The sequence below is a fragment of the Sprattus sprattus genome, assembly GCF_963457725.1.
Source record: "Sprattus sprattus genome assembly, chromosome: 7".
NCBI classification, from domain to species: domain Eukaryota; kingdom Metazoa; phylum Chordata; class Actinopteri; order Clupeiformes; family Clupeidae; genus Sprattus; species Sprattus sprattus.
Genome location: NC_137926.1, coordinates 35,307,874 through 35,335,373, shown reverse-complemented (window position 1 = coordinate 35,335,373; position 27,500 = coordinate 35,307,874). Strand labels below are relative to the sequence as shown.

Genomic DNA, 27,500 nt, shown 5'->3' with positions numbered 1-27,500 from the left:
ATGTGAAAGACTGGTGGAGAGCATGCCAAGACACATGAAAGTTGTGATTTTAAATCAAGGTTATTCCACCAAATATTGATTTCTGAACTCTTCCTAAGTGTAAGCATTAGTATTGTGTAGTTTAAAAATGAATATGAGCTTGTTTTCTTTGCATTATTCGAGATCTGAAGACACTGCATCATTTTTGCTATTTTGACCAATTGTCATTTTTCTGCAAATAAATGATCTAAATGACAATATTTTTATTTGAAATTTGGTAGGAATGTTGCCAGTAGGTTATAGAATAAAACTAAAATGTACATTTTACTTTAACACATACCAATAAATAGTAAAACCAGAGAAACTGATAATTTTGAAGTGGTCTCTTAATTTTTTCCGCGGCTGTATGTGCTTGTTGGTGATATAGAATATAATTTTACAAATATTTGCAGTTGCTAATAGTTATATTTTAATAACATAACGTAAGCAATATGAAATATTGGATAATGGCACCACTGTTGTAGTAGTTTGTGACACACTGATACTAATTATGGCCATTAAATGCGGAATGGGCCCCATTTTGATTGTGTGTACTCTCCCTTAAGTTTGGTGTGCATCTTGAAGGATTCCCTGAGTCTTCAGTGTCACGTCTCTGCATGTTCGCCGCTCCTCTAGAGGGCGTTGCCTTTCTTAGTTCACGTTAGCACTCACCTTTCATCACACCGGGGTCTGTCGGTTCACGGTTCGCGGTGATTACAAACTTCCTACTTTAACACCGGGTGTCCCTCCACCTTCACTCCGTCATGAGTTTGCGTGAGAACATGTTTTCACTAAAGTGAAGCACGGTAAACTAGTCACGCTACCGAGTGTCTAGGTATTGAACAGTACGCCACTGACGTGGATAATAACTTTCTATTTTTGGATTATACTTTCTCCGTTGTGGATTACCTTTTTGTTACGATTTATTGTCTCCTGTCGAGGATTTAAAGACGTGATTGCTTGTATCTCCTTAGTTCAGCACACTGCCAAGTCTGTTACAGTGATCCTTTAATTAACAGACAATAACATTTCCGTTTTCCTGCCTTGGATTACAATTCGAATTGCCATCAACTGAACTGCTCTGGGGAGCTCGCAGTTGACAGAGGAGTATTTTGCCTTTTTCCCAGTGGATTATTTTGTGGATTATTAGGCCTGCTCTGTTTAAAGAAGAACTTGTGTTTTCAATAAACTCTTTTGAATCTCACCTGCTGTCTGCGCTTGTGCTTAAAACCTAACCTGATAGCATGACGGAGACAAAGCAGAGCACAGCAGAGATGCAGGAGATCAGGGATGGCATACTACAGCTGTGTGCATTGATAAATGACTATGGGCCCCGACTGACTCAGGTGGAACAGACAATGGCGCAGTTGACCAACTCTGTTAATGCGCTATTGGCACGGCCTCCGCCGACACCGACAGCGCCACATTCCGACAGAGGGGCAGGCTCCAGCACTCAGGGTGCTGCACCAGTCACACCCGCTTCTCTTAAAGTTACACTATCAGCTCCACAACCATACTCTGGGGAACCTAACGCTTGTCGGGGTTTTGTGTTACAATGCGCTCAGGTGTTCCAACACCAAGCACATCTTTTCCCCACTGAAGAGGCAAGGGTGGGCTACATTATCTCCCGCCTCTCGGGACCAGCCCTAGAGTGGGCGACTGCCGTCTCCGAGCGCCAGCTGCCGGAAGTAAATGACAGCCAGGCTTTTCTCCAGCGCCTGAGTCTGATCTTTGACACAGGACAGACTGAGAATCAGGCGGCTCAACGTATCCTCGCCATTACCCAGGGCAATCGTTCTGTTGCCTAATATGCCTTGGAGTTCCGCACGGTGGCAGTCCGGAGCGGCTGGGAGGATCATGCTCTACGACCTGCCTTCTATCGAGGCCTGCAGGGGTCCGTGAAGGATGAACTGGTAAACCGGGACTGGGGGCAGACGCTCGACACCCTCATCAACCTAGCGATCCAGCTTGATGGCCGCATCCAAGAACGACGCCTGGACCGGCGTGAAAGCCGGGCACCAATGACGTCCTTCCTGCCACGGTTTACTACATCAGCTTCAACGCCGGCACCGACTCTGCCGCCTGTGGAGCCTATGGAACTCGGCCGCTAACGTTTGAACCGCGAGGAACGCAGCCGACGCCTCCAGAGGGGACTTTGTATGTACTGCGGAGCTGCAGGTCATCAAAGGCAGCAGTGTCCAGACCTGCAGGGAAAAGACGACACTCGTCAGGGGGTCCAGGGTCCCTGGTGAGTGGAAGTGCTGAGACTCCTGGGGCCGCTAACCGCCTTTCCATCCCCATTCGCCTCTGTCATGTAGGCAAGAGTTCGCCTATAGTCTCTCTTTCAGCTTTGGTGGACTCCGGCGCTGCGGTTAACCTAATGGACATCACCCTGGCGAAACAGCTGGGAATTCCGACCACCCCCGTGGCCATTCCCCAACCAGTCCAGGCCTTGGACGGTCGTCCTTGGGGTTCCGGGCAGCTGGACCGGGTAACGTCTCCTTTAATTATGTCCACGCAGGATGGCCACCAGGAAACCATCCACTTCTGGCTCACCACAACTCAGTGGTGCTAGGCTATCCTTGGCTGGCGGTTCACGAACCGCAGTTTTCATGGGCGAACAGCTCTCTACTTCACTGGGGCACCACCTGTACCACAGCAGGCCATCTTCCAGCTCACCCACCTACAACGCCCTCCAGAACTGCATCTGCAGCCACCGTCTCGGCTGTTCGACCGGCGGGGGTTCCCCCGACCGGGAATATCTTGGCTCCTCCCACCTCTATCACGACCTGGAGGAGGTGTTCAGTAAGCAAAGGGCTACCACTCTCCCCCCTCATCGGCCGTATGATTGTGCGGTCGACCTATTGCCGGGAACCTCTCCCCCTAGAGGGTGTCTCTACCCTCTTTCTGTCCCGGAGACTCAGGCAATGAATGATTACATCCAAGAGGCGCTGCGCCTTGGGCTGATTCGCCCTTCTTCGTCTCCGGCGGCAGCGCCCTTCTTTTTTGTGAGCAAGAAGGATGGTGGTCTCAGACCGTGCATTGACTATCGGGGGCTCAATGGGATTACAAGAAAGAACAAGTACCCACTGCCCCTCATGTCGACGGCTTTTGAGCGCCTCCAGGGGGCCACAGTGTTTACGAAGTTGGACCTCAGAAACGCTTACCACCTCTTACGCATTCGTCCCGGGGACGAATGGAAGACCGCTTTCATAACACCCAGCGGCCACTATGAATACTTGGTAATGCCCTTTGGATTATCTAACAGCCCTGGGGTCTTCCAGGCCCTAATTAATGACGTCCTACGGGAGTTTTTGGAGATCTTTGTGTTTGTATATCTTGACGATATTTTGATCTTCTCCAAATCTCTTAGCGACCACGTAGGTCATGTCCGAGCTGTTCTGGAAGCCCTCCTTCGAAATAATTTGTTTTGCAAGGTGGAGAAATGTGAATTTCATTCCCCCTCCACAACCTTCTTAGGTTTTGTTGTTGGTCCCAAGGGCCTTTCCATAAACGCAGAGAAGGTCCAAGTCATCAAGGACTGGCCGATCCCCACCACCATCAAGAGGGTCCAGAGTTTCCTGGGGTTCGCCAATTTTTAACCGGCGGTTCATCCGGAACTATAGCACCCTAGCAGCCCCGATCATATCACTGCTTCGAGGGGGTCCCCGTCGGTTAGTGTGGACTGCGGCCGCTCAGAAGACTTTTGAGGACCTCAAACGGAGGTTCTGTTCAGCGCCCATTCTCACTCTCCCCGACCCATCCAAACCTTTTGTGCTAGAAGTGGACGCATCAGACTCGGGATTGGGGGGCATACTATCCCAGCGCGCAGTGGAGGACGGCAAGCTCCACCCCTGCGCCTTCTTTTCCAGAGCTCTCTCCCCGGCAGAGCGAAATTATGATGTTGGGAACCGGGAACTACTGGCGATCAAGTTAGCCATAGAAGAATGGCGCCACTGGCTAGAGGGGGCAGCAGATCCCTTCCTCATATATACGGACCACAAAAACCTGGAATATATCAGGCAGTCGAAGCGGCTCAACCCTCTGCAGGCTCGCTGGGCTCTGTTTTTCAGTCGTTTCAACTATGTGGTGACCTATCGGCCAGGCTCCAAGAATGGTAAAGCGGACGCCCTCTCACGCCTCCACATGTCGGAGGCAGAGGAAGTAACTCCGAAACCCATCATTCCTCCTTCAAGGGTTGTGGCCGCCGTTCGCTGCCTCCTAGAGGAGGAGGTTCGTAAGGCACAAGAAATCACCCCGGCTCCTACCGAGGCGCCTCAGGGTCTCTTGTTTGTGCCAGCGTCGTGTCGGACTAAGGCATTAGAATGGGCACACTCCTCACGGCTTGCCGGCCATCCCGGAATCCGACGCACCCAGGAACTACTCCAGAGACGGTTCTGGTGGCAGAGGATGCGGCAGGATGTGGCGGAGTATGTGGCAGCATGCACCGTCTGCATGGCCGCAAAGCCGGACAACCGGAGACCAGCGGGACTCCTGCAACCCCTTCCGATTCCACGCCGACCTTGGACCCACATCTCCTTGGACTTCATAACAGGGCTCCCTCCCTCCCAAGGGAACACTGCCATTTTGGTAGTGGTAGATCGCTTCTCTAAGGCTGCTCGATTCATCGCCTTGGTCAAACTCCCCACAGCCAAACAGACTGCAGAGGTCTTGGTGAAAGAGGTCGTGCGCTATCACGGATCCCCTGAGGACCAGGTGAGCGATCGGGGCCCTCAGTTCGTGGCCCGCTTCTGGAAGGCCTTCTGGAGCCATCTGGGAGCCTCCGTTAGCCTCTCCTCGGGGTACCACCCGCAGTCAAACGGTCAAACGGAGCGAGTTAACCAAGGGTTAGAAATCTATCTCCGGTGTTACACCTCCAAGGATCCCACTAAGTGGAGTCAGAATCTTCTGTGGGCTCAGATTGCCCACAACCAGCAGTGGAGCGCAGCCACTGGGACTTCTCCCTTTGAAGTCATGTGGGGCTATCCCCCACACTTGTTTCCTTCCTCGCTGGAGAAAGGGACTGTTCCGGCAGCGCGCAGTTCTGTGGCTCGCCTTCGCAGCCGCTGGCAGCAGGCTCGGCGGGCGTTACTACTATCTCAGAAGCAAATGAGGCAACAGGCAGACCGACGGCGAAGACCCGGCTCGACACTCCGGACAGGCCAGCAAGTCTGGCTGTCCACCAAGGGGCTGGCTCTGAAGGGGGAGACCCGGAAACTAGCCCCGCGTTATATGGGGCCCTTCCGTATCCTCCGGAGGATCTCACGAACAGCCTTCCTTGTGGAATTGCCACGCTCTTTGCATATCCACCCAGTCTTCCATCGGTCAGCTCTGCGCCCAGCCATCTCCTCCCCCCTATGTCCTGCACTACCAACTCCAGCACTGCCCAAGTTCATTGCTGGGGGTCCCACGTATACCGTTCAGCGACTGCTGGATAGGCGCAAGGTCGGGAGATCCACCCAGTTCCTGGTCGACTGGGAAGGGTATGGACCTGAGGAGCGCAGCTGGGTGCCGGCCAAGTTCATTGTGGACAAGGACCTCATTCGACAGCTACAGGCCTCTCTTCCTAGGCCGTCAGGTGTCGGCCCTCGGAGGGGGGGTCCTGTCACGTCTCTGCATGTTCGCCGCTCCTCTAGAGGGCGTTGCCTTTCTTAGTTCACGTTAGCACTCACCTTTCATCACACCGGGGTCTGTCGGTTCATGGTTCGCGGTGATTACAAACTTCCTACTTTAACACCGGGTGTCCCTCTACCTTCACTCCGTCATGAGTTTGCGTGAGTACATGTTTTCTGGTTTGTCTGCTCTCCGCCGTGAGAGTCGCGACATTGTTTTCTCTGAATGTGTTGAACGTGCACTAAAGTGAAGCACGGTAAACTAGTCACGCTACCGAGTGTCTAGGTATTGAACAGTACGCCACTGACGTGGATAATAACTTTCTATTTTTGGATTATACTTTCTCCGTTGTGGATTACCTTTTTGTTACGAACTATTGTCTCCTGTCGAGGATTTAAAGACGTGATTGCTTGTATCTCCTTAGTTCAGCACACTGCCAAGTCTGTTACAGTGATCCTTTAATTAACAGACAATAACATTTCCGTTTTCCTGCCTTGTGGATTACAATTCGAATTGCCATCAACTGAACTGCTCTGGGGAGCTCGCAGTTGACAGAGGAGTATTTTGCCTTTTTCCCAGTGGATTATTTTGTGGATTATTAGGCCTGCTCTGTTTAAAGAAGAACTTGTGTTTTCAATAAACTCTTTTGAATCTCACCTGCTGTCTGCGCTTGTGCTTAAAACCTAACCTGATATTCAGGCAACTCCTTTCAGAAAGTAGGACAGATTTGGAGCTCGACTCTCAGTCTGGCACACTGGTTAGTCACTGTTGTGGTGCCTAGGGGGATTTATGCCAAGTTGCAAGGAATGGGCACATTAATAAGGATGTGTAATTGGAGAGTATTATAAATCAGGAATGGGCACATTAATAAGGATGTGTTATTGGAGAGTATTATAAATCAGGAATGGGCACATTAATAAGGATGTGTTATTGGAGAGTATTATAAATCAGGAATGGGCACATTAATAAGGATGTGTTATTGGAGAGTATTATAAATCAGGAATGGGAACATTAATAAGGATGTGTTATTGGAGAGGTTTATCAGGAACGAAGATGGAAAACTCTACAATCTACTTGATCCAAAGACAAATGGATGATGAGAGGTGACCTCTCTTGGTCTTTCTTTCTTTCTGTCTTTCTTTCTTTCCTTCTTTCCCACTCTCATTCATAAGTTTCACCACTCACTCCCTCATTCAGTCTAACCTTCCCTCTGCTCGCCTGCCCTTGCATCACAACAAACCAAATCTGGGTGACTGGCACAACAAAAGGGACATTATAGGGCCAGGCTGCATGCAGACGGGTGGGCACAGGGTGGGCACAGGTTGGGCACAGGGTGGCAGATGGGGCATTGTTCCCAACCAGTGCTCTGAATGCCAATTCCTACCTCCTCCCCCCCCCCCCCCACCCTGATCCCTTCTCTATTATACTGTTAAGTTCTAAGTTTGGCACAGAAACATCAGTTGGTGTTATGGGGCTACTGGAACCCTTTTAGGCTTATTTGGATGAGTCATCAGCGGTCACCTCCGCCCCAAAAACTGACCTATAACAAGAGCGTCTGAAATGCATGCATGTGTTATGTGACTCAAATGAATCCAGCGCAGCTCAAACATGCGTAAGAGCCCATTGTCTTTAAAGAGATGTGTCAGCTGGGGGTGCCTGTGGGGGATGGGGGGTGATGCGGTGGGCATCAGAGCTTGGCAAGTGTGTGAGGGGCCCGTGGTGCACTCTTAGTCTGGTGCACTGGAGGTCCTCCTGCTCTAATTGGGAGGAAATGTGACATCTGGAAAGGGCTTTTTTGTCATAATCTGTTCATTGCTGGGTGTGTGTGTCTGTGTGTGTGTGTGTGTGTGTGTGTGAGAGAGGGTGAATGAGTGTTTGTGTGTGTGCGTGTGCGTGTGCGTGTGCGTGTGCGCGTGCGCGTGCGCGTGCGCGTGCGCGTGCGCGTGTGTGTCTGTGTGTTGTTTTAGAAAAGGCAGTGAGGCATGAGTAACTGAATTTCCATGTGAAAGAACACACTTCAGCATGAGAGCTGGGAGTAGGTACTTAAAAAGCAGAGAGAAGGAGCAAGAGGATAGGAGCAAGGAGGAGAAAGAGAGATGAACAGAATGGCCACTTTAGTGACACGGCTTAATACTTGATGATTTGAACCTTGTGTCGTATGGTCACAGGTTACATTCCCATCAGGTCAGCCTCAAGCTTAGAACTACTCATGTTATAAAAAGTGTCTTTTACTTTACCAACCTAAATTAATAAGAGAATTTCACATGTGTTCTCAGCAGGGAATCTCCACAGTGTGGGAAAATTATAAATATAAATCTAAGCATTATTTTTCACCATCATTAACATCAAATGAAAGTGACTCATATCTAATAAAACTTGTGTAAATAATATCTTCTGAAGTTAAAATGCTGCCAGAGTAATGTCTGTGGACCCATATGGTCCACGGGCGTTACTATAGGGGGTGCAGCAGGTGCGGTCGCACTTGGGCCCGTAGCCGGGGTCCATAGACATACAGTATTTACTGTATGTCAATCTAAAAAGTCTGAATAGCCAAGTCGCATTGCCAAAAATACTGATGTTGGCCCATATTCAGCGATACAATTGCACTGACAAGTGTTAAAGGTGGAATATGTGCGCGGGGAGGGGCGTGGCGGCAGTTAGTGACCTACCCTGATAATTTCACAGTTTTAAGTGTTATAGGCAGAATATGTGTGCGGGAGGAGGGGGCGTGGTGGCGGTTAGAAACATGAAAAAAAGAAGGGTACGGGACTGTAAAATGTTTGGGAACCACTGCCTTACGCCACTGAGTAGGGCCCGTCATAATAGCCTGCACCCGGGGCCGTCGTAACTACGTTACCCCACTGATATGGTCAGTCTGATTTCTAGGGTAACAGGTGTACAGCGTTTATAATGCTGTACTAGGGAGATCAAGTACCTCAGCCAATGGTTGTAAAGCTTGAGCCTGTGATGTAATTCATATGCATGAGGACAGGTGTAGTTTTAGTTATACACAGGAAAGGATGTTAAATTCCTCATGCTATTGGTTGGGGACTTCACACAGCTGCTAATCCTCTCACTGTCAAATACAAGTACTCATATCCAACAACCTAGCCTAACCAATATGCCAACTGCTCAACCATAGATCCTAAGCAGCAGCTGGATACAACAACAATGCACAACTAGCTAAATGTTGTACCTGGGAACTCCCTCACAGTACAACCTGCCCTGTCTGTAGCCCAAAACAATGCTTCACTCTGGAAAAATTGCGTCAAACATAAGTGTTTGTATACCACCCGAAAATTATTTTAACACCTGATAATGCTCTAAAGTGTAGCTACCCTGGTTCAGGCTAGCTTTACAACCAGACAGAATACGTTCATACAAAACCCGCAAACACAACTTGCAGCTTCTGTCTTCGACATCCACTTAGTGAGATTCTGTGGAAATGAGAGAACATCATAAGATTTATTTAATGTGGTAAGTATCCACAGCCCAAAGTTCTCTGCATCATCTCAACATTGTGTCAGTTCATCTATTGTCCTTGCTTTGCTTGAGAAGCTGCTGCTGCCAAAGCTAGTTCCCATCTGCCACCTCTCCAGCATGGCAGCCTTGCCCCAAGCTCTTCAACTTGCCCCTACACCTTTGACTCCACTTGCTTCACGGATGATCTTTGTCCATGCCCCATCGCGGACATTTGACCAAGGCCGGTGCCTGTATGATCAAAATGTTAACAGTACCAAAATGTAGAGCAGTACAGTTATTATCAAAAGTTCCCCACATTGTTTCATTTTTCCCTTGTAACTCCCCATGGCTTCACAGAGATAGGACCGCTTCTCCCTCCCAGTCTCCACTAGGCTCTTTTGCACCACTGGACAGTGTTGTTTTCTTCACCAGGTTTGAGACGAAACTATGCCCAGGCAAAGTAACCCCTGTGTAGCTGGACTTCTGACAACAGTAGCCCGGCCTAGGAAAACTGTAGAGGAAGACAGCTCCTTTCCTCTGTCTCTTTCTAAGGAAGGCTTTCTCGTTTACAATGTTTACAGTTTGTTAGATGTATCCAGGAGGCACTTGGTATGCTCTGTCCCACTTGGGCAAGTGGAAGTGTTTTCTTTTGAGAATGTTGTTTAGGACCCAATCTCCTGGTGCAACCTTGAATTCAGCCTCACAGCTTATACATGCGTCAATGTAAAGCTGTTACATTGCGCCTACCACGATAGAAACTCGCGAGCGTGTTACAATTGCCTCATGTATAAGGGGTCTAGATGTAAACCGTTAGTTTTTCCGCCGATCGTCTGAGCCTTTCGAGAGAGGTGGTTTACCACGTTAATTCGTCTTACAAAAGGGCGTGTCAAATCAGGCCAATGTGTCATGGGGGAGGCCGTGCGTGACTGGGGGGAGACGGTGACAGGAGGCTAGAAAGTTCACTCCATCATCTCTTTGAAATTCCTTATTCCATGAGTGGTAGGCTACAATATAACTAATAGCCTAACGAAACAAAATAACCCAGGAAGTTTCATCTTCGAGACGTTAAGGCTTCTTCCAATACTGACAGCTGACTCATAGTTTGCAGGTTTGCGGGAGACGCGAGATTTGAGGGATGTCACTTAATTTAAACCTTTTTTGCTTCCGTTAGTGTGTGTGTGTGTGTGTGTGTGTGTGTGTGTGTGTGATAGAGACAGAGAGGACTCAGTAAAACATCGGAAAACACCGTGTCTCGTAAGCCTTATACTATCAATCACCCCCACAATGAAATATGCCATTACAGTCGCGACAAACTTCTTGGCATTGTGGTGCGCCCAAAACGCAAGCTATAAACGTAGCCATCCTAATGTAACCAAAATATACCTCTGCTGATATGCCTAACCTTCGTTCTATTTAGAATTTGTCTTAGCACTATGCAGGAATAAAATAGCATCTACAGTGTCAGGATTCAGGCGCTCTCGCCTGGCTTCTATAACGCGCCCTGCTGCACTGAAGGAGCGCTCACTCGCAGCACCTGTTGCTGGAACGCATATAATTCGTTTTGCAAGGTGCTGTTGTCGTGGGAACGACTGGCCTGGTTTCTCCCAAAAGGAAAGTAGATTTTCCTCTGCTGATCCCGCGTCTATATGGAAGTTTGTAGAGAGAATGCCGGGGAGTAAAATGCTCCCTTTCCGTTACGTCTGCTGCTGGCTAGTAATACAGACAGCCGGAAAGGTTAATAAACGGAATGAAATAGCTACACATTACACACGCTATGTTTTAATAAAAGCCACGTTACTCACATACTGGTTAACACTGTTTGTTACAGCACATAAATGTTTGTCGCTACATCCAAACTGCGTCACCGTTGTCCCTCCCTGTGCTCCAGCCGCACCATTTTGCTTGCAATGTGCATCATTTAATTGAAATATGCTTATTGGCATTTGTTGCACCTTAATCATTTTCTACAAACATGATATGCTATGTATGGTGTAGTAGACTGAGACTCTATTCACTACTGCACAAAAACTAGACACGTTTGAAAAACTAGACGTTTGCAATGAAGTAGGTTAACTTTCGCCAATATCTCCGTAAGGGAGATGGGTTATGTGCTCAAATTTCCTGGGATCAAAGAAGACGTTAGTATTCATGTGCAAACTAAAAATCACGTCTCAGGATTGCTGCGCATGCAAGTTATTTCGGGTGTCTCAACTGTAACTAATACCACTGTCATATAATTATGAGTCCAGTAAAAGACGGAGCAAACACAGTTTTCTACCGTTGTTGAAACACATCCACGCGTAGACTCGTTTTCTTTCCATCCGAGAGTGGTTATTCAAAGAAAATATTAAGAACTATATGCTGATAGAAAGAAGGGAACTTTAAGCCACTACACTGCCTGTGCCCGATGCGGATCCACGTTGATGTTGTTAGTAAACAAACCAGGTGGGAGCACATCTCCGTGGTCTTTGCGCATGCCCTAGGCAATGTAACCGCTTTACATTTTGCACATGTATACAGGTAACGACAAGAGCCGTTTCCCTTAAAAATCTTCACACCTACACGCGAATACGATACGATAAACTGATCTGATCTCAGTGGCACATGTATAAGGCCCTAGTGTTCCTGTGTAGGGGAGAGAAGTCTGACAGCATTTAATTTCAAACATCATCTTTGCCATATATTTTCAATCTCTTCGTTTGTTTAAGCAAATGGTTTAGGCAGTGTAGATTCTTCCATTCATCATTTCACACATCATACATCAACAGTGATAACAACATGCTTGTTCAATTTCACTAAATTCACTCTAAGATTCTCAAATTGCTTTTAATAGGTCGGTTCATTCTTTTGTTCCAGTCCTGCTGACTGGGGGTTGTATGAGCAGTGATTGTCTATGGCTAGACAATATTTCTTTCTTCGTTGGGATTTAACTCAATACAATCTATAACTGAATGTTTAAACATCTTTCAAACTAAATAATTGAATAAGAAGTAAAACAATATAATATCAATGATGAATGATTAACCTTCTTTCTTATAAAATAAAAACAAGAACTAAAAATATATGCTTACTATCCCCACTTATTGAGGCATGTTTTCACCATGGCTCAATATTGCAGCATATCATTTAGTATTGTGTGTTTTAATTCTTCAAATGTGTATGTGTCTCAGATGGTTGTTGCAGCTCAAAGTGTTTTACATAAAAATCAATAAAAGCGAGCAGCAATAGCAATACATGGAGTAAAATAATGGTCAACATCTTATCAGAACCTGATGTTCCAATAGGCTTCTTGGATGACTAAAATCATAATAAAAGAAATAAAACCTTCTGCCTGGTTAGTGGCCTTCTCTGCTTTGTGGTTTCCCAATGAAACTCTTTTGCACGTGTGTGCGCAATCAGGGCAATCAGTTCCGCTGCCTGTGCGGAATAGTGTGGAAGTAGTGGCTATGTGTTCAAGGTTTGTTTGCTTGAACCATCAACAATGGTTAAATCAGCTTTTGGAATAGGCATAACTTGTAGGTCAGCTCTGGCTGCCATAGTTTTTTATCTATTTGGCTGTACGTAAAAGTGTAGCTGGCTTAAATGTCACGCAGTGCTCAAAAGTGATATGAGGCTGCGAGAGCAAAACAAATTAAATAAAAATAAGCATGTGGAACTTTCAGTGTAAGTGTCTGTTTAGTACAATAGGAGCAGAAGCCTGCACCGCCAAGGCTGCAGCCACTACTGCTTGTAAACATTCAGACATTGCTTGGGCTACAGATAAAAACCTCTGCTTCTGTAATACAGTAATATCAGTTCTAAAACAATATATCCCAGCTGATAATAAACAAACAATTGAATAATTGACACACAGCTGATGTATGTTGGGTATATTGGGTCAACCACAGCTGATTCCAGTCTGGCTTAGAATCAATGGCATTACTTAGGTATACAGTAAAAGGAGGACTTTGAGGAGTGATGTTTTTGGAAACAGAAACCGAAAAAGATGTCTGGACGAGGAAGAGTTAGAGCAAGGAGCCCAGGGAGAAGAGCAGGCCCAGTGAGAGGAGCAGTGAGAGGAGCAGTGAGAGGAGCAGTGAGAGGAGCAGGAGTAGTGAGAGGAGCAGGAGTAGTGAGAGGAGCAGTGAGAGGAGCAGTGAGAGGTGTAGTAGTGAGAGGAGCAGGAGTAGTGAGAGGAGCAGGAGTAGTGAGAGGAGCAGGAGTAGTGAGAGGAGCAGTGAGAGGTGTAGTAGTGAGAGGAGCAGGAGTAGTGAGAGGAGCAGGAGTAGTGAGAGGAGCAGGAGAAGTGAGAGGAGCAGGAGTAGTGAGAGGAGCAGGAGTAGTGAGAGGAGCAGGAGTAGTGAGAGGAGCAGGAGTAGTGAGAGGAGCAGTGAGAGGAGCAGTGAGAGGTGTAGTAGTGAGAGGAGCAGGAGTAGTGAGAGGAGCAGGAGTAGTGAGAGGAGCAGGAGAAGTGAGAGGAGCAGGAGAAGTGAGAGGAGCAGTGAGAGGTGTAGTAGTGAGAGGAGCAGGAGTAGTGAGAGGAGCAGGAGTAGTGAGAGGAGCAGTGAGAGGAGCAGTGAGAGGTGTAGTAGTGAGAGGAGCAGGAGTAGTGAGAGGAGCAGGAGTAGTGAGAGGAGCAGGAGTAGTGAGAGGAGCAGTGAGAGGAGCAGTGAGAGGTGTAGTAGTGAGAGGAGCAGGAGTAGTGAGAGGAGCAGGAGTAGTGAGAGGAGCAGTGAGAGGAGCAGTGAGAGGTGTAGTAGTGAGAGGAGCAGGAGTAGTGAGAGGAGCAGGAGTAGTGAGAGGAGCAGGAGTAGTGAGAGGAGCAGTGAGAGGTGTAGTAGTGAGAGGAGCAGGAGTAGTGAGAGGAGCAGGAGTAGTGAGAGGAGCAGGAGAAGTGAGAGGAGCAGGAGTAGTGAGAGGAGCAGGAGTAGTGAGAGGAGCAGGAGTAGTGAGAGGAGCAGGAGTAGTGAGAGGAGCAGTGAGAGGAGCAGTGAGAGGTGTAGTAGTGAGAGGAGCAGGAGTAGTGAGAGGAGCAGGAGTAGTGAGAGGAGCAGGAGAAGTGAGAGGAGCAGGAGAAGTGAGAGGAGCAGTGAGAGGTGTAGTAGTGAGAGGAGCAGGAGTAGTGAGAGGAGCAGGAGTAGTGAGAGGAGCAGTGAGAGGAGCAGTGAGAGGTGTAGTAGTGAGAGGAGCAGGAGTAGTGAGAGGAGCAGGAGTAGTGAGAGGAGCAGGAGTAGTGAGAGGAGCAGTGAGAGGTGTAGTAGTGAGAGGAGCAGGAGTAGTGAGAGGAGCAGGAGTAGTGAGAGGAGCAGGAGAAGTGAGAGGAGCAGGAGTAGTGAGAGGAGCAGGAGTAGTGAGAGGAGCAGGAGTAGTGAGAGGAGCAGGAGTAGTGAGAGGAGCAGTGAGAGGAGCAGTGAGAGGTGTAGTAGTGAGAGGAGCAGGAGTAGTGAGAGGAGCAGGAGTAGTGAGAGGAGCAGGAGAAGTGAGAGGAGCAGGAGAAGTGAGAGGAGCAGTGAGAGGTGTAGTAGTGAGAGGAGCAGGAGTAGTGAGAGGAGCAGGAGTAGTGAGAGGAGCAGTGAGAGGAGCAGTGAGAGGTGTAGTAGTGAGAGGAGCAGGAGTAGTGAGAGGAGCAGGAGTAGTGAGAGGAGCAGGAGTAGTGAGAGGAGCAGTGAGAGGTGTAGTAGTGAGAGGAGCAGGAGTAGTGAGAGGAGCAGGAGTAGTGAGAGGAGCAGGAGTAGTGAGAGGAGCAGTGAGAGGAGCAGTGAGAGGTGTAGTAGTGAGAGGAGCAGGAGTAGTGAGAGGAGCAGGAGTAGTGAGAGGAGCAGGAGTAGTGAGAGGAGCAGTGAGAGGTGTAGTAGTGAGAGGAGCAGGAGTAGTGAGAGGAGCAGGAGTAGTGAGAGGAGCAGGAGAAGTGAGAGGAGCAGGAGTAGTGAGAGGAGCAGGAGTAGTGAGAGGAGCAGGAGTAGTGAGAGGAGCAGGAGTAGTGAGAGGAGCAGGAGTAGTGAGAGGAGCAGTGAGAGGAGCAGTGAGAGGTGTAGTAGTGAGAGGAGCAGGAGTAGTGAGAGGAGCAGGAGTAGTGAGAGGAGCAGGAGAAGTGAGAGGAGCAGGAGAAGTGAGAGGAGCAGTGAGAGGTGTAGTAGTGAGAGGAGCAGGAGTAGTGAGAGGAGCAGGAGTAGTGAGAGGAGCAGTGAGAGGAGCAGTGAGAGGTGTAGTAGTGAGAGGAGCAGGAGTAGTGAGAGGAGCAGGAGTAGTGAGAGGAGCAGGAGAAGTGAGAGGAGCAGGAGTAGTGAGAGGAGCAGGAGAAGTGAGAGGAGAAGGAGTAGTGAGAGGAGCAGGAGCAGTGAGAGGAGCAGGAGAAGTGAGAGGAGCAGGAGAAGTGAGAGGAGAAGGAGTAGTGAGAGGAGCAGGAGCAGTGAGAGGTGTAGTAGTGAGAGGAGCAGGAGTAGTGAGAGGAGCAGGAGTAGTGAGAGGAGCAGGAGAAGTGAGAGGAGCAGGAGTAGTGAGAGGAGCAGGAGAAGTGAGAGGAGCAGGAGAAGTGAGAGGAGAAGGAGTAGTGAGAGGAGCAGGAGCAGTGAGAGGAGCAGGAGAAGTGAGAGGAGCAGGAGAAGTGAGAGGAGAAGGAGTAGTGAGAGGAGCAGGAGCAGTGAGAGGAGCAGGAGTAGTGAGAGGAGCAGGAGTAGTGAGAGGAGCAGGAGTAGTGAGAGGAGCAGGTCCAGGGAGAAAAGCAGGCCTAAGGAGAGGGCAAGGTAGAGGTATAAGAATGCGTGGTGGTGGTGGCATTCTAAGTGCTACAAGGGCAGTAGTGAGTGATGGAATTCATGCCACTATCATTGACCATGTGATAAACCACGGTCTTTCACTAAGAGAGGCTGGTGAAAGAGTCATTTATACGCATCTTTCAACAAACCAACAGGTAAGGGGCAAATATCACTATGTGTGCAGCAATTTCAAATGCAGGATCACTCCTCCACAAATGTCAGGTTGGACCTTACAACACCGAGCGCCTCCTTGCTTTTCTTGATGATCTCCACCAGCGCCTGGTTCCAGAGCAGGATCAGGAGGGTGAAAACAGGAGGACCTTCGTTATCACCTGGGACAACGTGGCCTTCCATCACTCACAAGCAGTTACAGCATGGTTTGAGGTCCACCCAAGACTGATTCGTCTATTTCTTCCACCCTATTCACCTTTTCTCAACCCCATAGAGGAGTTCTTTTCTACATGGAGGTGGAAAGTCTATGACCATCAGCCACATGACCAGTTGTCCCTCCTTGAAGCCATGGATGCTGGCTGCAGGGACGCTTTTTACTGGAATGCTTTTGAATGTGAACATTACATGTGGATATACAGTTCCCAACCAAAAAAATTGGCGTCAAAAACAGTGGATTGCATGTTTTGCATGCAAATACCTGTAAAACTGAAACATAAAAGTCTATGCAGTTTTTGTAATGTCCACAATAGCCAGTATTTTGAAACCTGGTGTTCTTTGATTGGCTGCATGTTCCTTGTGAAGTGAAAAGTGAGTTATTCTTTGAAAGAATAATTTCATTTTGAGTCAGATGTCCAGTGTTTTGGTAAAGTTAGTGTGTGCAGAGAAAGATGTCTTCTGTTTTGAAATGAAGAGTTAGTATATAGTTAACAAAATGTGCTTTTGAGAAGAAAATGATCTATTTGGCCAATTGTGTTTTGTAGGTGTAAGTCTGTGTTAAGAGTTTAGAAAAAGTATTTTAAGTTTAGGTAAGCGCTCGTTAGCGATTGAAAAAAACTGTAATATCTCCAGCTGACATGGTCTGAGAATAAAGTAAACTCTGCAACATTTGTTTTTCTAACACATGGTTTGGAATCCATTATCTACAGAATGAAGTTATTTCCAGAACATTTATAATTTATTTCTTTGTCTGTGGCTGAGGTGCTTTTTTAAAGATCACAGCTGCTAATTTTGTGGCCTTGTTTCTGCAAAAATCTTCTTATCTGGAGAACAGCACAAGATGTTCAACAACAATTGACTGTCTCTCGAACTGTAGCTAAGTTTGAGCTCATGGCTTGTGAGGATATAGTCTTTTGAGCCAGCACTCAGCCCTCACCCATCTTGTGTTAGTCCAATGCATCAATCTAGGTTATTGTAGTTAGTGTGGCAGGCTTACATTTCTCTTTAAATGTGTGTTTGGCTGAACAGTGTATATTCTATACATAATAACTTTTATTCTAAAACCCATGTATTGTAGGAACAATTCTGATGCTCAACCCACATCACATCTCTTCCTAATAAGTTTGAAGGGATTTTTTTTTAAACATAATATGCATTTTAAATATCTTTCCTGTTTTAGGCTCTTAAAAAGTAATGGGTTATGTGTATGACTCCTTTTAGATGTCTCTTTCTTCTTATGTTCTGTGCATGCAATTCTCTAATTACTGCGTGGCAGGTATCTGAGTCATATAAAACAAAACAAAAAATCATTGGCTTTCTTGCCAAAACAAAACTAAACAAAAAAAGTCGTTTAGCGCAACCAATAATTCAAAAACATTTTGAAATCTGTGTTTACAATTTTCTTCTTGTTGTAGACATTTTATTCCACCTCTTATTGCCATTATCATGTACGTCTTCTGATTTTGACGCATTTTCCCCATTATTTAAGTTATTTTATGTATATCTCCTTTAAATGATATTGAAACCTTTTAAATTACCGTTAGTTTATTCTTTACATTAGGGTAAGTTATGTTTCTATTTTCAGACTCTCATAGTTTGTTCTTGAGATCGCAATGCTGAGTCAACCCGAGCCCGACCAGATGTCCTCCGTCTCACTCGTTTTGTGAGGAGGTTGAGGCCAGGGAATTTCCCTGGGGTGATCAGTCCCCTACTGGTTCCAGGTCAAGGCATCTCAGTAATGCGAGATCTTTAATTACATAAATTATTACTATATTCATCTGGTTTTACCCATTGTAAAAAGTTTGTCTCAACCCCACAGAAAATTAACACACAAGTATTAGTATATTAGAGTATCTCTGACTCTTTTTCTTTATCTCTTAAGGAGACTCAAAATCTTGTTTCCACATATGTCTGTGCATTACACAGTCAGCATTTCCTTGTATTGCCATATGTTTCATGTCCCCTTATAACTGGGATATGTCATCCATTTTAGATCCCTTGTTTCCCATTTTCTCTTATTGTTAAAATCCGTCTAGACAGGTATGTCTCTATACGTTTCAGACTATATCCTTCTTTATAGCCCTTTTTTTCTTTTTTAACAATGCACCAAGAGGCCTACCAGAAGGCCCAACAGGAAAGCAGAAAGTAAAAAGTGTGTTCCCTTCATCCAAGGCGAACAGGAATGTATACAGAAATATCCGGAGAAAATAGGCCTAGAAAGTTTTCAACTTCAGATGACACCTTCCTCTCAACCACCAGGCAGAGGAGGTGTACAGCGCTCTTATATATAACCTTTATCGTTTCCAAAACGAACGATACCCTTCCTTCCAACCACCAGGCGAAGGAGGTGAACAGTGCTTATATTCCATATAGCGCGCGCTAACCCTTCAATGGCAACAGGCTTTCTTTGCTTATAACCTTTAGCGCTCAAAAAACAAACACTACCCTTCCTTTTATCCCTTCCCTTTCATTGGGATAGGAAGATGAACAGGGATATACCTTGAGCCTACCTATACCTTGAGCGCTCCAAGAACATGAAAACTATAACAGAAGTCTCTCTAACTCTAGCAATTCGTTCAACACACAGGGCATACAGGAAAGTCCTTCATCAATCTTGTTCCCATATCCACCCCGCAGCAAACATGCAAAAAGTTAGTGTCAACCCCACTTGAAGACAAGTGTACGCAAAACCGAAACAAAACAAGAACCACATATTATCGTACACTTACATAAAACCAACCAATATACTCACAAACAGCTCGGAGTCCACCCCCTATAGTCCAATTAAATTCCTTCACTCTCAGCTCCCCTTGCTGGCAGGCCCTGGCCTCCTTTCAATTCAAGTTGGAGGTCTTTAGAAAAAACTCGTACACCTCCATACGGTTCAGGTCCTGATGATTAGCCCAGCAAGGAGAGTCGAAGAGGTTGTTGGAATCCGGGACGAGCCCCCAATTATGATAGGTGAAAATTCACCCTAGTAAGTTCAGGACTCCAGAGCTGCATGTAAGTATATTTATTAGACAGACAAACAAAAACAATTGCAATCGGGCTCCCCTACCAGCACAAGGCTGACAGTGAAGGCAAGGATAAACCCTTCGCACAAGGTTTATATAGACAGAGGTTTGGTTTTCAGCAGGGGTATCCACGTGGTGGATTTCTCACGTCCGAGGCTCCCTGTCTTGCAGGATGGCAGTTTTGCACAAGGTCGGAAGAAGCAAAGTTCCCTTCTTATCTCCTCTGGTCTAAACATGCTCTTGTTCCTATGCAGACTTAGAGAGAAAAGCCATGCTCCTGCTTTCATAAGCACATGATTCATACAAGGAATAAATTAATACAAGGCACTTGATTATTATATTCTTAAGTCATTAACAGTGTTTGGAAATAATCTCTATCATCAGGTTTTACAGTTGGAGCAGTGTTCTTGACCACTGGATCTTAAGACTGTGACAAAGTCATCTCCAGGCTGGTCTTAGCACATTTGAACTCCACCACCAAGCTGCTCATTGGCAACTCCAAAATTCTTTTTCCATACAAAGCTTCTTACTAAGAGTAGACAACTTGGCATCCCACGTCATTTCCTGACTCTCTCAAATTTCTCCATCTTTGAAATGGCGACTTCAAATACATTTAAAGGCCACCTTACGCATGGCCCAAGCTGCAAGCACCACCATTTCAGTTTACCAGGAAATATGGTCCTATCAATAGTACAAATAGCCTTATCGATTAATGACTTCTCTAAGCCCTGAAACCTGTCCTCGGTCACTCAATGGGGTGTTGTACCACCTGCCTACAATCCTCAGAGGTTTCTCTACAATAGAAAGAATCACCTCACCATCAATATAAAACCTCTCCTCCACCAGTTTTCCTTTTCGGATAAAAACACTTCTACATTTGCCAGGTTTCACTTTCATCCTTCATTCTACTTGGCTAACAGCTGAGGGGGAAAGGAGCAGCTGTTTCCAGCAATGTCATGTCATCCCTATAAGCTGCTTATAAGCTCGGATGGGAGGTAACCGGGTGCCTCCTGCAGACTTTCATCACCATCACCCCATTTAGATACACCCATTTAGGTACATCTAGCCATGATACCAATCTCAAAGTGGTGCCAGGATGTGGTGAAGTTACTTGTATTAAAGTACAACTGAATATTCTCAGAAAACGCCCTGACTAACTCTGAAATCTTCTCAGGGACCTAAAACTAACTGAATGCCTTCCACAACAGACTGTGCAGCGTCGATCCAAAGGCATTTGCGAGATCCAACAATTAAATACCACACGGAGGTCTCTGCCTTCTGTCCTAGCTGCCTGAATGTGTTGGCAAATCGTGCTGTTCCAAACATCTAGTAAAACCTGGGATTCCTGCTTTCTGCACAGAAATATCTATTTAACTATTGTCCTTCAGATAAGAGACCAACCTCCTTACTACCACTCACTAAGAAGACTAAAACGTTGGAATTGGCCTATGGTCCTGGCGTTCTTCTAATTTCTAATAAAAATTAAAACCTGCCGGACGCAGGAATCCTCAATGGTCCTTTTTTCCATACAATCATCAAGAGTTTCCATAGATGCATTTCAATGCAAACAACCTTACTAGATGTAAATCCACTCCTAACAAATGTCATATAGAGTAGGCCAATGCTGTGTAATGCCTTATTTTACTTTTGTAAAGACGTTGAGATAGTATTTGTAGCTACCTGACCATGAAAATGAGGATCTTAATCCTCAATGTGTCTTCCAAGGCCTAAATAAATAAATCAAGATAGTATTGGTAGCTACCTCACCTTGAGATAGGATTGGTAGGTACCTGACTTTGAGATAGTATTTGTAGCTACCTGACCATGAGATAGTATTGGTAGCTACCTGACCATAAGATAGTATTGGTAGCTACCTGACCATAAGATAGTATTGGTAGCTACCTGACTATGAGATAGTATTGGTAGCTACCTCACCTTGAGATAGGATTGGTAGCTACCTGCCTTTGAGATAGTATTGGTAGCTACCTGACCATGAGATAGTATTGGTAGCTACCTGACTTTGAGATAGTATTGGTAGCTACCTGACCATGAGATAGTATTGGTAGCTACCTGACTTTGAGATAGTATTGGTAGCTACCTGACTTTGAGATAGTATTGCTAGCTACCTGATTTTGAGATAGTATTGGTAGCTACCTGACTTTGAGATAGGATTGGTAGCCACCTGACCTTGAGATAGTATTGGTAGCTACTTGACTGGCTATATCCTGTATTGAGGGAAACAGTATTCCCTGGGAGCAAAATTAATGTGGTTCAAGGATCTACAAGTATGCCGTTCGAGGAACACGAAAAAAATGAGGCCATCTATCTCCTGACTAATACCCCAGCTTATACATGTATTACCATGTACAGCTTTGTGTTCATTGTAAAGACAGACATAGACACACTAATATGAACGCGTGAATAAATATTGGTTGGAAATATTAATAAATGCACAGACTATACAGCATAAAGCTATTTAAGTACACTGTTTTGGCACCTTACTGTATATAATTTCCTTGAAGTGACACGTTAATTTAATTAAATATGTTCCTGTGTGCAGGCCCTTTAAAACCACCACACTTACTTACCTTTTTATTTGCATTGGCCAAGAACCCAACCAAGGTCAACAACTTGCTAGGCAACCATGCTAACCACTGTTCCAAAAACACTGCTTAGAACATTTTAGAATTGTTTCCCTCAATGCTTTATACAGTTAGGTAGCTAACAATGCTACACAATCTTTACAAAAGCCAAATGCAGCATTACACAGCATTAGCTTGCAACCATTGAGTGATTCTGAGCGAATTAGCACCAGTAAAGGAAGTATTCTTTTTCAACAGACAAAGTGCAATGGAATTTTGAAAATGGAAGATACATTTTGGTTTTGGACTTGAAATGTATTGTTCAAAGGATCGATCTCGGTGGAATACTACCTTGCAGTAGACATGTTTGACCATAAATGAAGTAGTAGTTGCAGAGGATAACATGGAAGCACATTATCGAAACACTCCTGCCATACCCTTGAAATACAGGAAAAAGATCTCAATTATAAAGCATAAACATAAACATAATCATTAACCTACCAAATTAGGAGGTGCATCGGAATACGACATTGTTGAGATAATACAAAAATCTAGTCGTATGAGTAATATGTGTGTTTTTTGATGCAAACATTTAGAAAAGTGATTATACTGTTTAGTTAGATACTAGTTTTAGTTTGATGTGTGACACTCTCTTGTGTGTATGGCTTTGTTTGATACTTAGAGAAAAGGCAGGCTGGTTGTCAATGGGTCTCTCAACACTGGGATTCACTGTTGTTTGGGGCACACCATCCACATGTGTATTTCTCTCTCGCTATCTCTTTGTCTCTTTTTCTCATCTACACACACGCACACACACGCTCACGCACACGCACACACGCACACGCACACGCACACACACGCACACACACACACACACACACACACACACACACACACACACACACTCACATCATCCTTCTCTTCAGGGAGCAGCTGGCACAGTGGCAGAGACCAAACTGATCATGTATAATATCTGATATTACATCCCAGCCTCCTGTGCTTTACCCAACTGGGGCTCTCTGGGGGCAATTGACATGCTAATGGACTTGACCTAGAACTGAGAATGACCTCATTCATCTCAATTGTCTTTGGCTAAAAAAGCCTCCCTCGGGAGGACCCCCGGATTAAGAGTCCATTGTACCAGTGAATCTATCTAATAATGTACCTGTCATACTGTGTGTGTGTGTGCTTGTGGGGGCATGAGTGTATATGTGAGCTTGTGACTGTGTGTTGTTTAAAGTGCTAAGGAAATGTGTGCTTTTGAAACCAGATCAGTCTTGTACCCTCAATGTGCGGTGTTTTGTCATTTGGAGTAGTGTTAGCGGCTTGGTGGGTTGCCAACATGTAATTCAGTGCCTTTATTTTTGTTTGGGTTTTTCTTTTGCAAATTACACAAAATTCCTTCAGTAGTCCATATTGTTTCAGAACCAAGCTGAAGCTGTATTCCCCATTCTTATGTTCCAGGAACTCTAAACCAAAACAACTGGGCAAAGAAGTACCCATCATGCAACAATGCCAAACAATCACCCATCAACATCGAAGAGAGCCTGGCACAGGTCAAAGTCCAGTTCCAGAAGCTAAACCTTCAGAGCTGGGATCAGATGACCTCCAGCAAGACAACAGTTAAGAACGACGGGAAGACTGGTACTAGCTGTTCTCTAATCAGTGCTTCCTAACCTCTTACCACAAATCACCAGGCTAAACAGATGGACAGATGGACTGACACATGGGACCGTTTTCCACCATGTGAAAAGTGGTTTGGGGAGGGACATCTTTACATAGACCTTGTTTACTAGTTTCAGTAAGATCGTGCCACTTGCCTTCCTGTCCGCCCTTTTCTTTGCCTCCTCTTTTCGTCTGGGTGAGGACAGAAAGAAACTCCTAGAGTTTAGCCAGTCGCCTCTCATGCAGCCACCCAAAAAGTGCCTCACCAATCTCCTTATTTTACAGACAGATTGTTAAATGTATTGTTTAAGCAGTTATTCTCTTTACACAGGCTTGTCAGAGCACATATTATAGTCTGTTTCAGACTATTGTTTACTGGCAGAGCTGGTTGTCAGATTTGTTTAAATGTCTCTCATGTCTTTACCAAAGCAGCTTTGCTGTGCCGTGCTCTATGCTTACAGTGGCCTTAGATGTAGAAGGATATTTCTTCATCAGCGGAGGGGGCCTGAGATCCACGTTTAGAGTGGGGAGGATCACTTTCCACTGGGGCCGATGCAACTCCACCTCAGACGGCTCAGAGCACAGCCTTAACGGCATCAAGTTTCCTCTGGAGGTACGCCTGCACCCCCCCAGACATTTACTGTATGGCTGTCAGGTTCGGTTTCATCAGAGCTCATAAGAACTTTCATGTGCCAGGTGTTTGAGGGGTTTAGTGCTATTATGAACAATGTTGACAGATGACTTAACTCACAATTATGGCATGTCATTAAATCGCTGCTAATAGCTGAAGGTGTTAAATCTGTATCCTATCGTTTTAGGTCATGTACCCATACCATGGTCACTTTTCCCTATCACTTAACACAGTGGGCTTTAGAGACACACACCTCTGCATATCTGTTAACCTTTGGTGCAAAATGCACTACAACAACCACACCACAACCAATGCTGCCATAACTTAACACATGTTTCCACTCAGAACACTAACATCTTGAAGCATTGGCAATTGCATACATAAAATGTTGCTGTGTCCTCCAGTTTGGCATAGATTTCCTGTAGTGTTGCATTGAAAAAAGAGAAAAAACACAGACAAACACTTATTAGGACTACAGTAATAAAGTTTGTTACAGTAAACAAATAATTCTAAAATGCTGAAATATGTCAATCCAAGCCAAGAATCTGCTGACAGTGTTCATATGGCGGTTTCCCTCTCACAATAGATGTCACAATGACAAGTGTTGTAAATGTACTTTACTGTAATTGCAAATACAGTAAATGAGTGTTTTATCAGAAACCTAAAATAAGATTTTTTGGGGGAAATTACATAATGTATTTGATCAAGAAACAAATTAAACACAACAGATTTTCGTCAACATCGTAACATATGGTTTCTCTTGCCATGCATCGTGGATAAAATCTTTGTGCATGCCTTATCCAGGCCTGGATGTTGCCTCTAAAAGTGGGGTTGAGGAAAGGAGAGTACGGCGGCAGGTATAGGGACACCATCCTAGGATGCGCTGCAAACCACCCTGTGACTTGGCGGGAGTTGTGAAAGGCCAGGATATCCCATACAATCACTAAAGTTGCTAAATTCTGCCTGTCTAGCTGTATTTCAATGAAGGAATTCGATGCCAATTCACCAAGAACTATGGTGCACAGGAAAATAAAAATAATAATAATTAAAATAAAATAAAAAAAAAGTTTTTTCCTATCGTTTTAGGCAATTTACCTAAACCATGTTCACATTCCCTAAACACTTCACACAGTGAGCATACCAGTAGACCATGTGAACCAAACTGTGGTTACTTGCCCCTATGTTTAGATACAAATGCTGGCAATGACGCCTTCTTCCAAATTTCATGGATACCTGCCCCAGTCAATGTTCACTACCGGCAAAATACTGTGGAACTACAGCATATTTTACCAATGTTTAGATACTCTGTTCAAAACAGTTAACTTTCTGTTCAAAACCTAACTTATCAGTAATTTAGATCACTGTAGATGGAAAGATGCTGCATTTGGACAGACAAATGAAGTTATAGGTTTGAATAAGAAAAATTATTCTTATTTTAGCAGATAGTTTATTCATTTGATTTTACAGTAATTATTATTATTTTTTGTTTTCCTGTGCACCATAGTTCTTGGTGAATTGGCATGGAATTCCTTTTTTGAAATGCAGCTAGACAGGCAGAATTTAGCAACTTTAGTGATTGTATGGGATATTGTGGCCTTTCACAACTCACAGGGTGATTTGCAGCGTATCCTAGGATGGTGTCCCTATTCCTGCCACCCTACTCTCCTTTCCTCAACCCCATTGAGATTTTTTCTCTGCATGTTACGATGTTGACGAAAATCTGTTTTGTTTGTGATTTGTGATTTGTTTCTTGATCAAATATTACGTAATTTCCCCAAAAAATTGTTATTTTAGGTTTCTGATAAAACACTAATTTACTGTATTTGCAATTACAGTAAAGTACATTTACAGCACTTGTCAATTGTGACATCTATTGTGTGAGGGAAACCGACATATGAACACTGTCAGCAGATTCTTGGCTTGGATTGACATATTTCAGCATTTTAGAATTATTTGTTTACTGTCATATTACAAATTGTATTACTGTAGTCCAAAGAAGTGTTTGTCTGTGTTTTTTCTCTTTTTTCAATGCAACACTACAGGAAATATATGCTAAACTGGAGGACACAGCAACATTTTATACATGCAATTAGCAATGCTTCAAGATGTTAGTGTTTTTTAGGTCATTGTGTTCTGAGAGGAAACATGTGTTAAGTTATGGCAGCATTGTTTGTGGTGTGGTTGTTGTAGTGCATTTTGCACCAAAGGTTAACAGATATGCAGAGGTGTGTGTCTCTAAAGCCCACTGTGTTAAGTGATAGGGAAAAGTGACCATGGTATGGGTACATGACCCAAAACGATAGGAAAAAACTGTAAACTATCTGCTAAAATAAGAATCATTTTTCCTATTCAAACATATAACTTAAGTAATTTGTCTGTCCAAATGCAGCATCTTTCCATCTACAGTGATCTAAATTACTGATAAGTGAGGTTTTGAACTGAAAGTTAGCTGTTTTGAACAAAGTATCTAAACATTGGTAAAATATGCTGTAGTTCCACAGCGTTTTGCCGGGAGTGAACATTGACTGGGACAGGTATCCATGATATTGTAAGATTTTGGAAGAAGGTGTCATTGCCAGCATTTGTATCTAAGCATAGGGGCAAGGATCCACAGTTTGGTTCACATGGTCGACTGGTATGCTCAATGTGTTAAGTGTTTTGGGAATATGAACATGGTTTAGGTAAATTGACTAAAACGATAGGAAAAAACTGTAAAGATGAGTGACACAGGCAAAAGGCAGTAGTGATGATATGTCTATCCAGATCATAACAGCTTTGTCTGGGTGCACAGATGCAGATCTTCAGCTATGAGGACAGACTGTATACCTCCATAGACCACGCACTGAGGGAAGGAGGCCGAATCACAGCCTTGGCTGTTATGTTTGAGGTTAGTGAGGTTTATGGATATGAATTCATTCAATCGTGTCATGTCTCATACTCTTATGTCACCTACTCCAGGTGTGTATGTCTTTAAATATGGAAAGGGTGATCATTTAAAAGAGTGTCTGTGGAAGTATTAAGATGCATGCCTAAAAAACCTTTGATACAAATCCATCAACAATTTTTCTTCAGTCATGGAAGACATACTGTGTGAGTGTGTGTGTGTGTGTGTGTGTGTGTGTGTGTGTGTGTGTGTGTGTGTGTGTGTCTGTGTGTCTGTGTGTGTGTGTGTGTGTGTGTGTGTGTGTGTGTGTGTGTGTGTGTGTGTGTGTGTGTGTGTGTGTGTGTGTGTGTGTGTGTGTGTGTGTGTGTGTGTTTGTGTGTGTGTGTGTGTGTGTGTGTGTGTGTGTGTGTGTGTGTGTGTGTTTGTGTGTTTGTGTGTGTGTGTGTGAGAGTGTGTGTGTGTGTGTTTGTGTGTTTGTGTGTGTGTGAAATGTATTACAGTGGGAACACA

General features: G+C 45.0%; 1 protein-coding gene across 1 annotated transcript in view; it reads left to right on the top strand.

Annotated features, from left to right (window-relative positions):
- ptprz1a (protein tyrosine phosphatase receptor type Z1a) overlaps positions 1–27,500 on the top strand; it is a gene marked incomplete at both ends in the record, with an annotated part of 63,613 nt that overhangs the window by 11,060 nt on the left and 25,053 nt on the right. Inside the window, 3 exons of the mRNA XM_080841821.1 lie at positions 23,275–23,454; positions 23,937–24,088; positions 26,898–26,993. Coding sequence (XP_080697947.1) covers positions 23,275–23,454; positions 23,937–24,088; positions 26,898–26,993 — 428 coding nt within the window. The remainder of the gene's footprint in view (positions 1–23,274; positions 23,455–23,936; positions 24,089–26,897; positions 26,994–27,500) is intronic.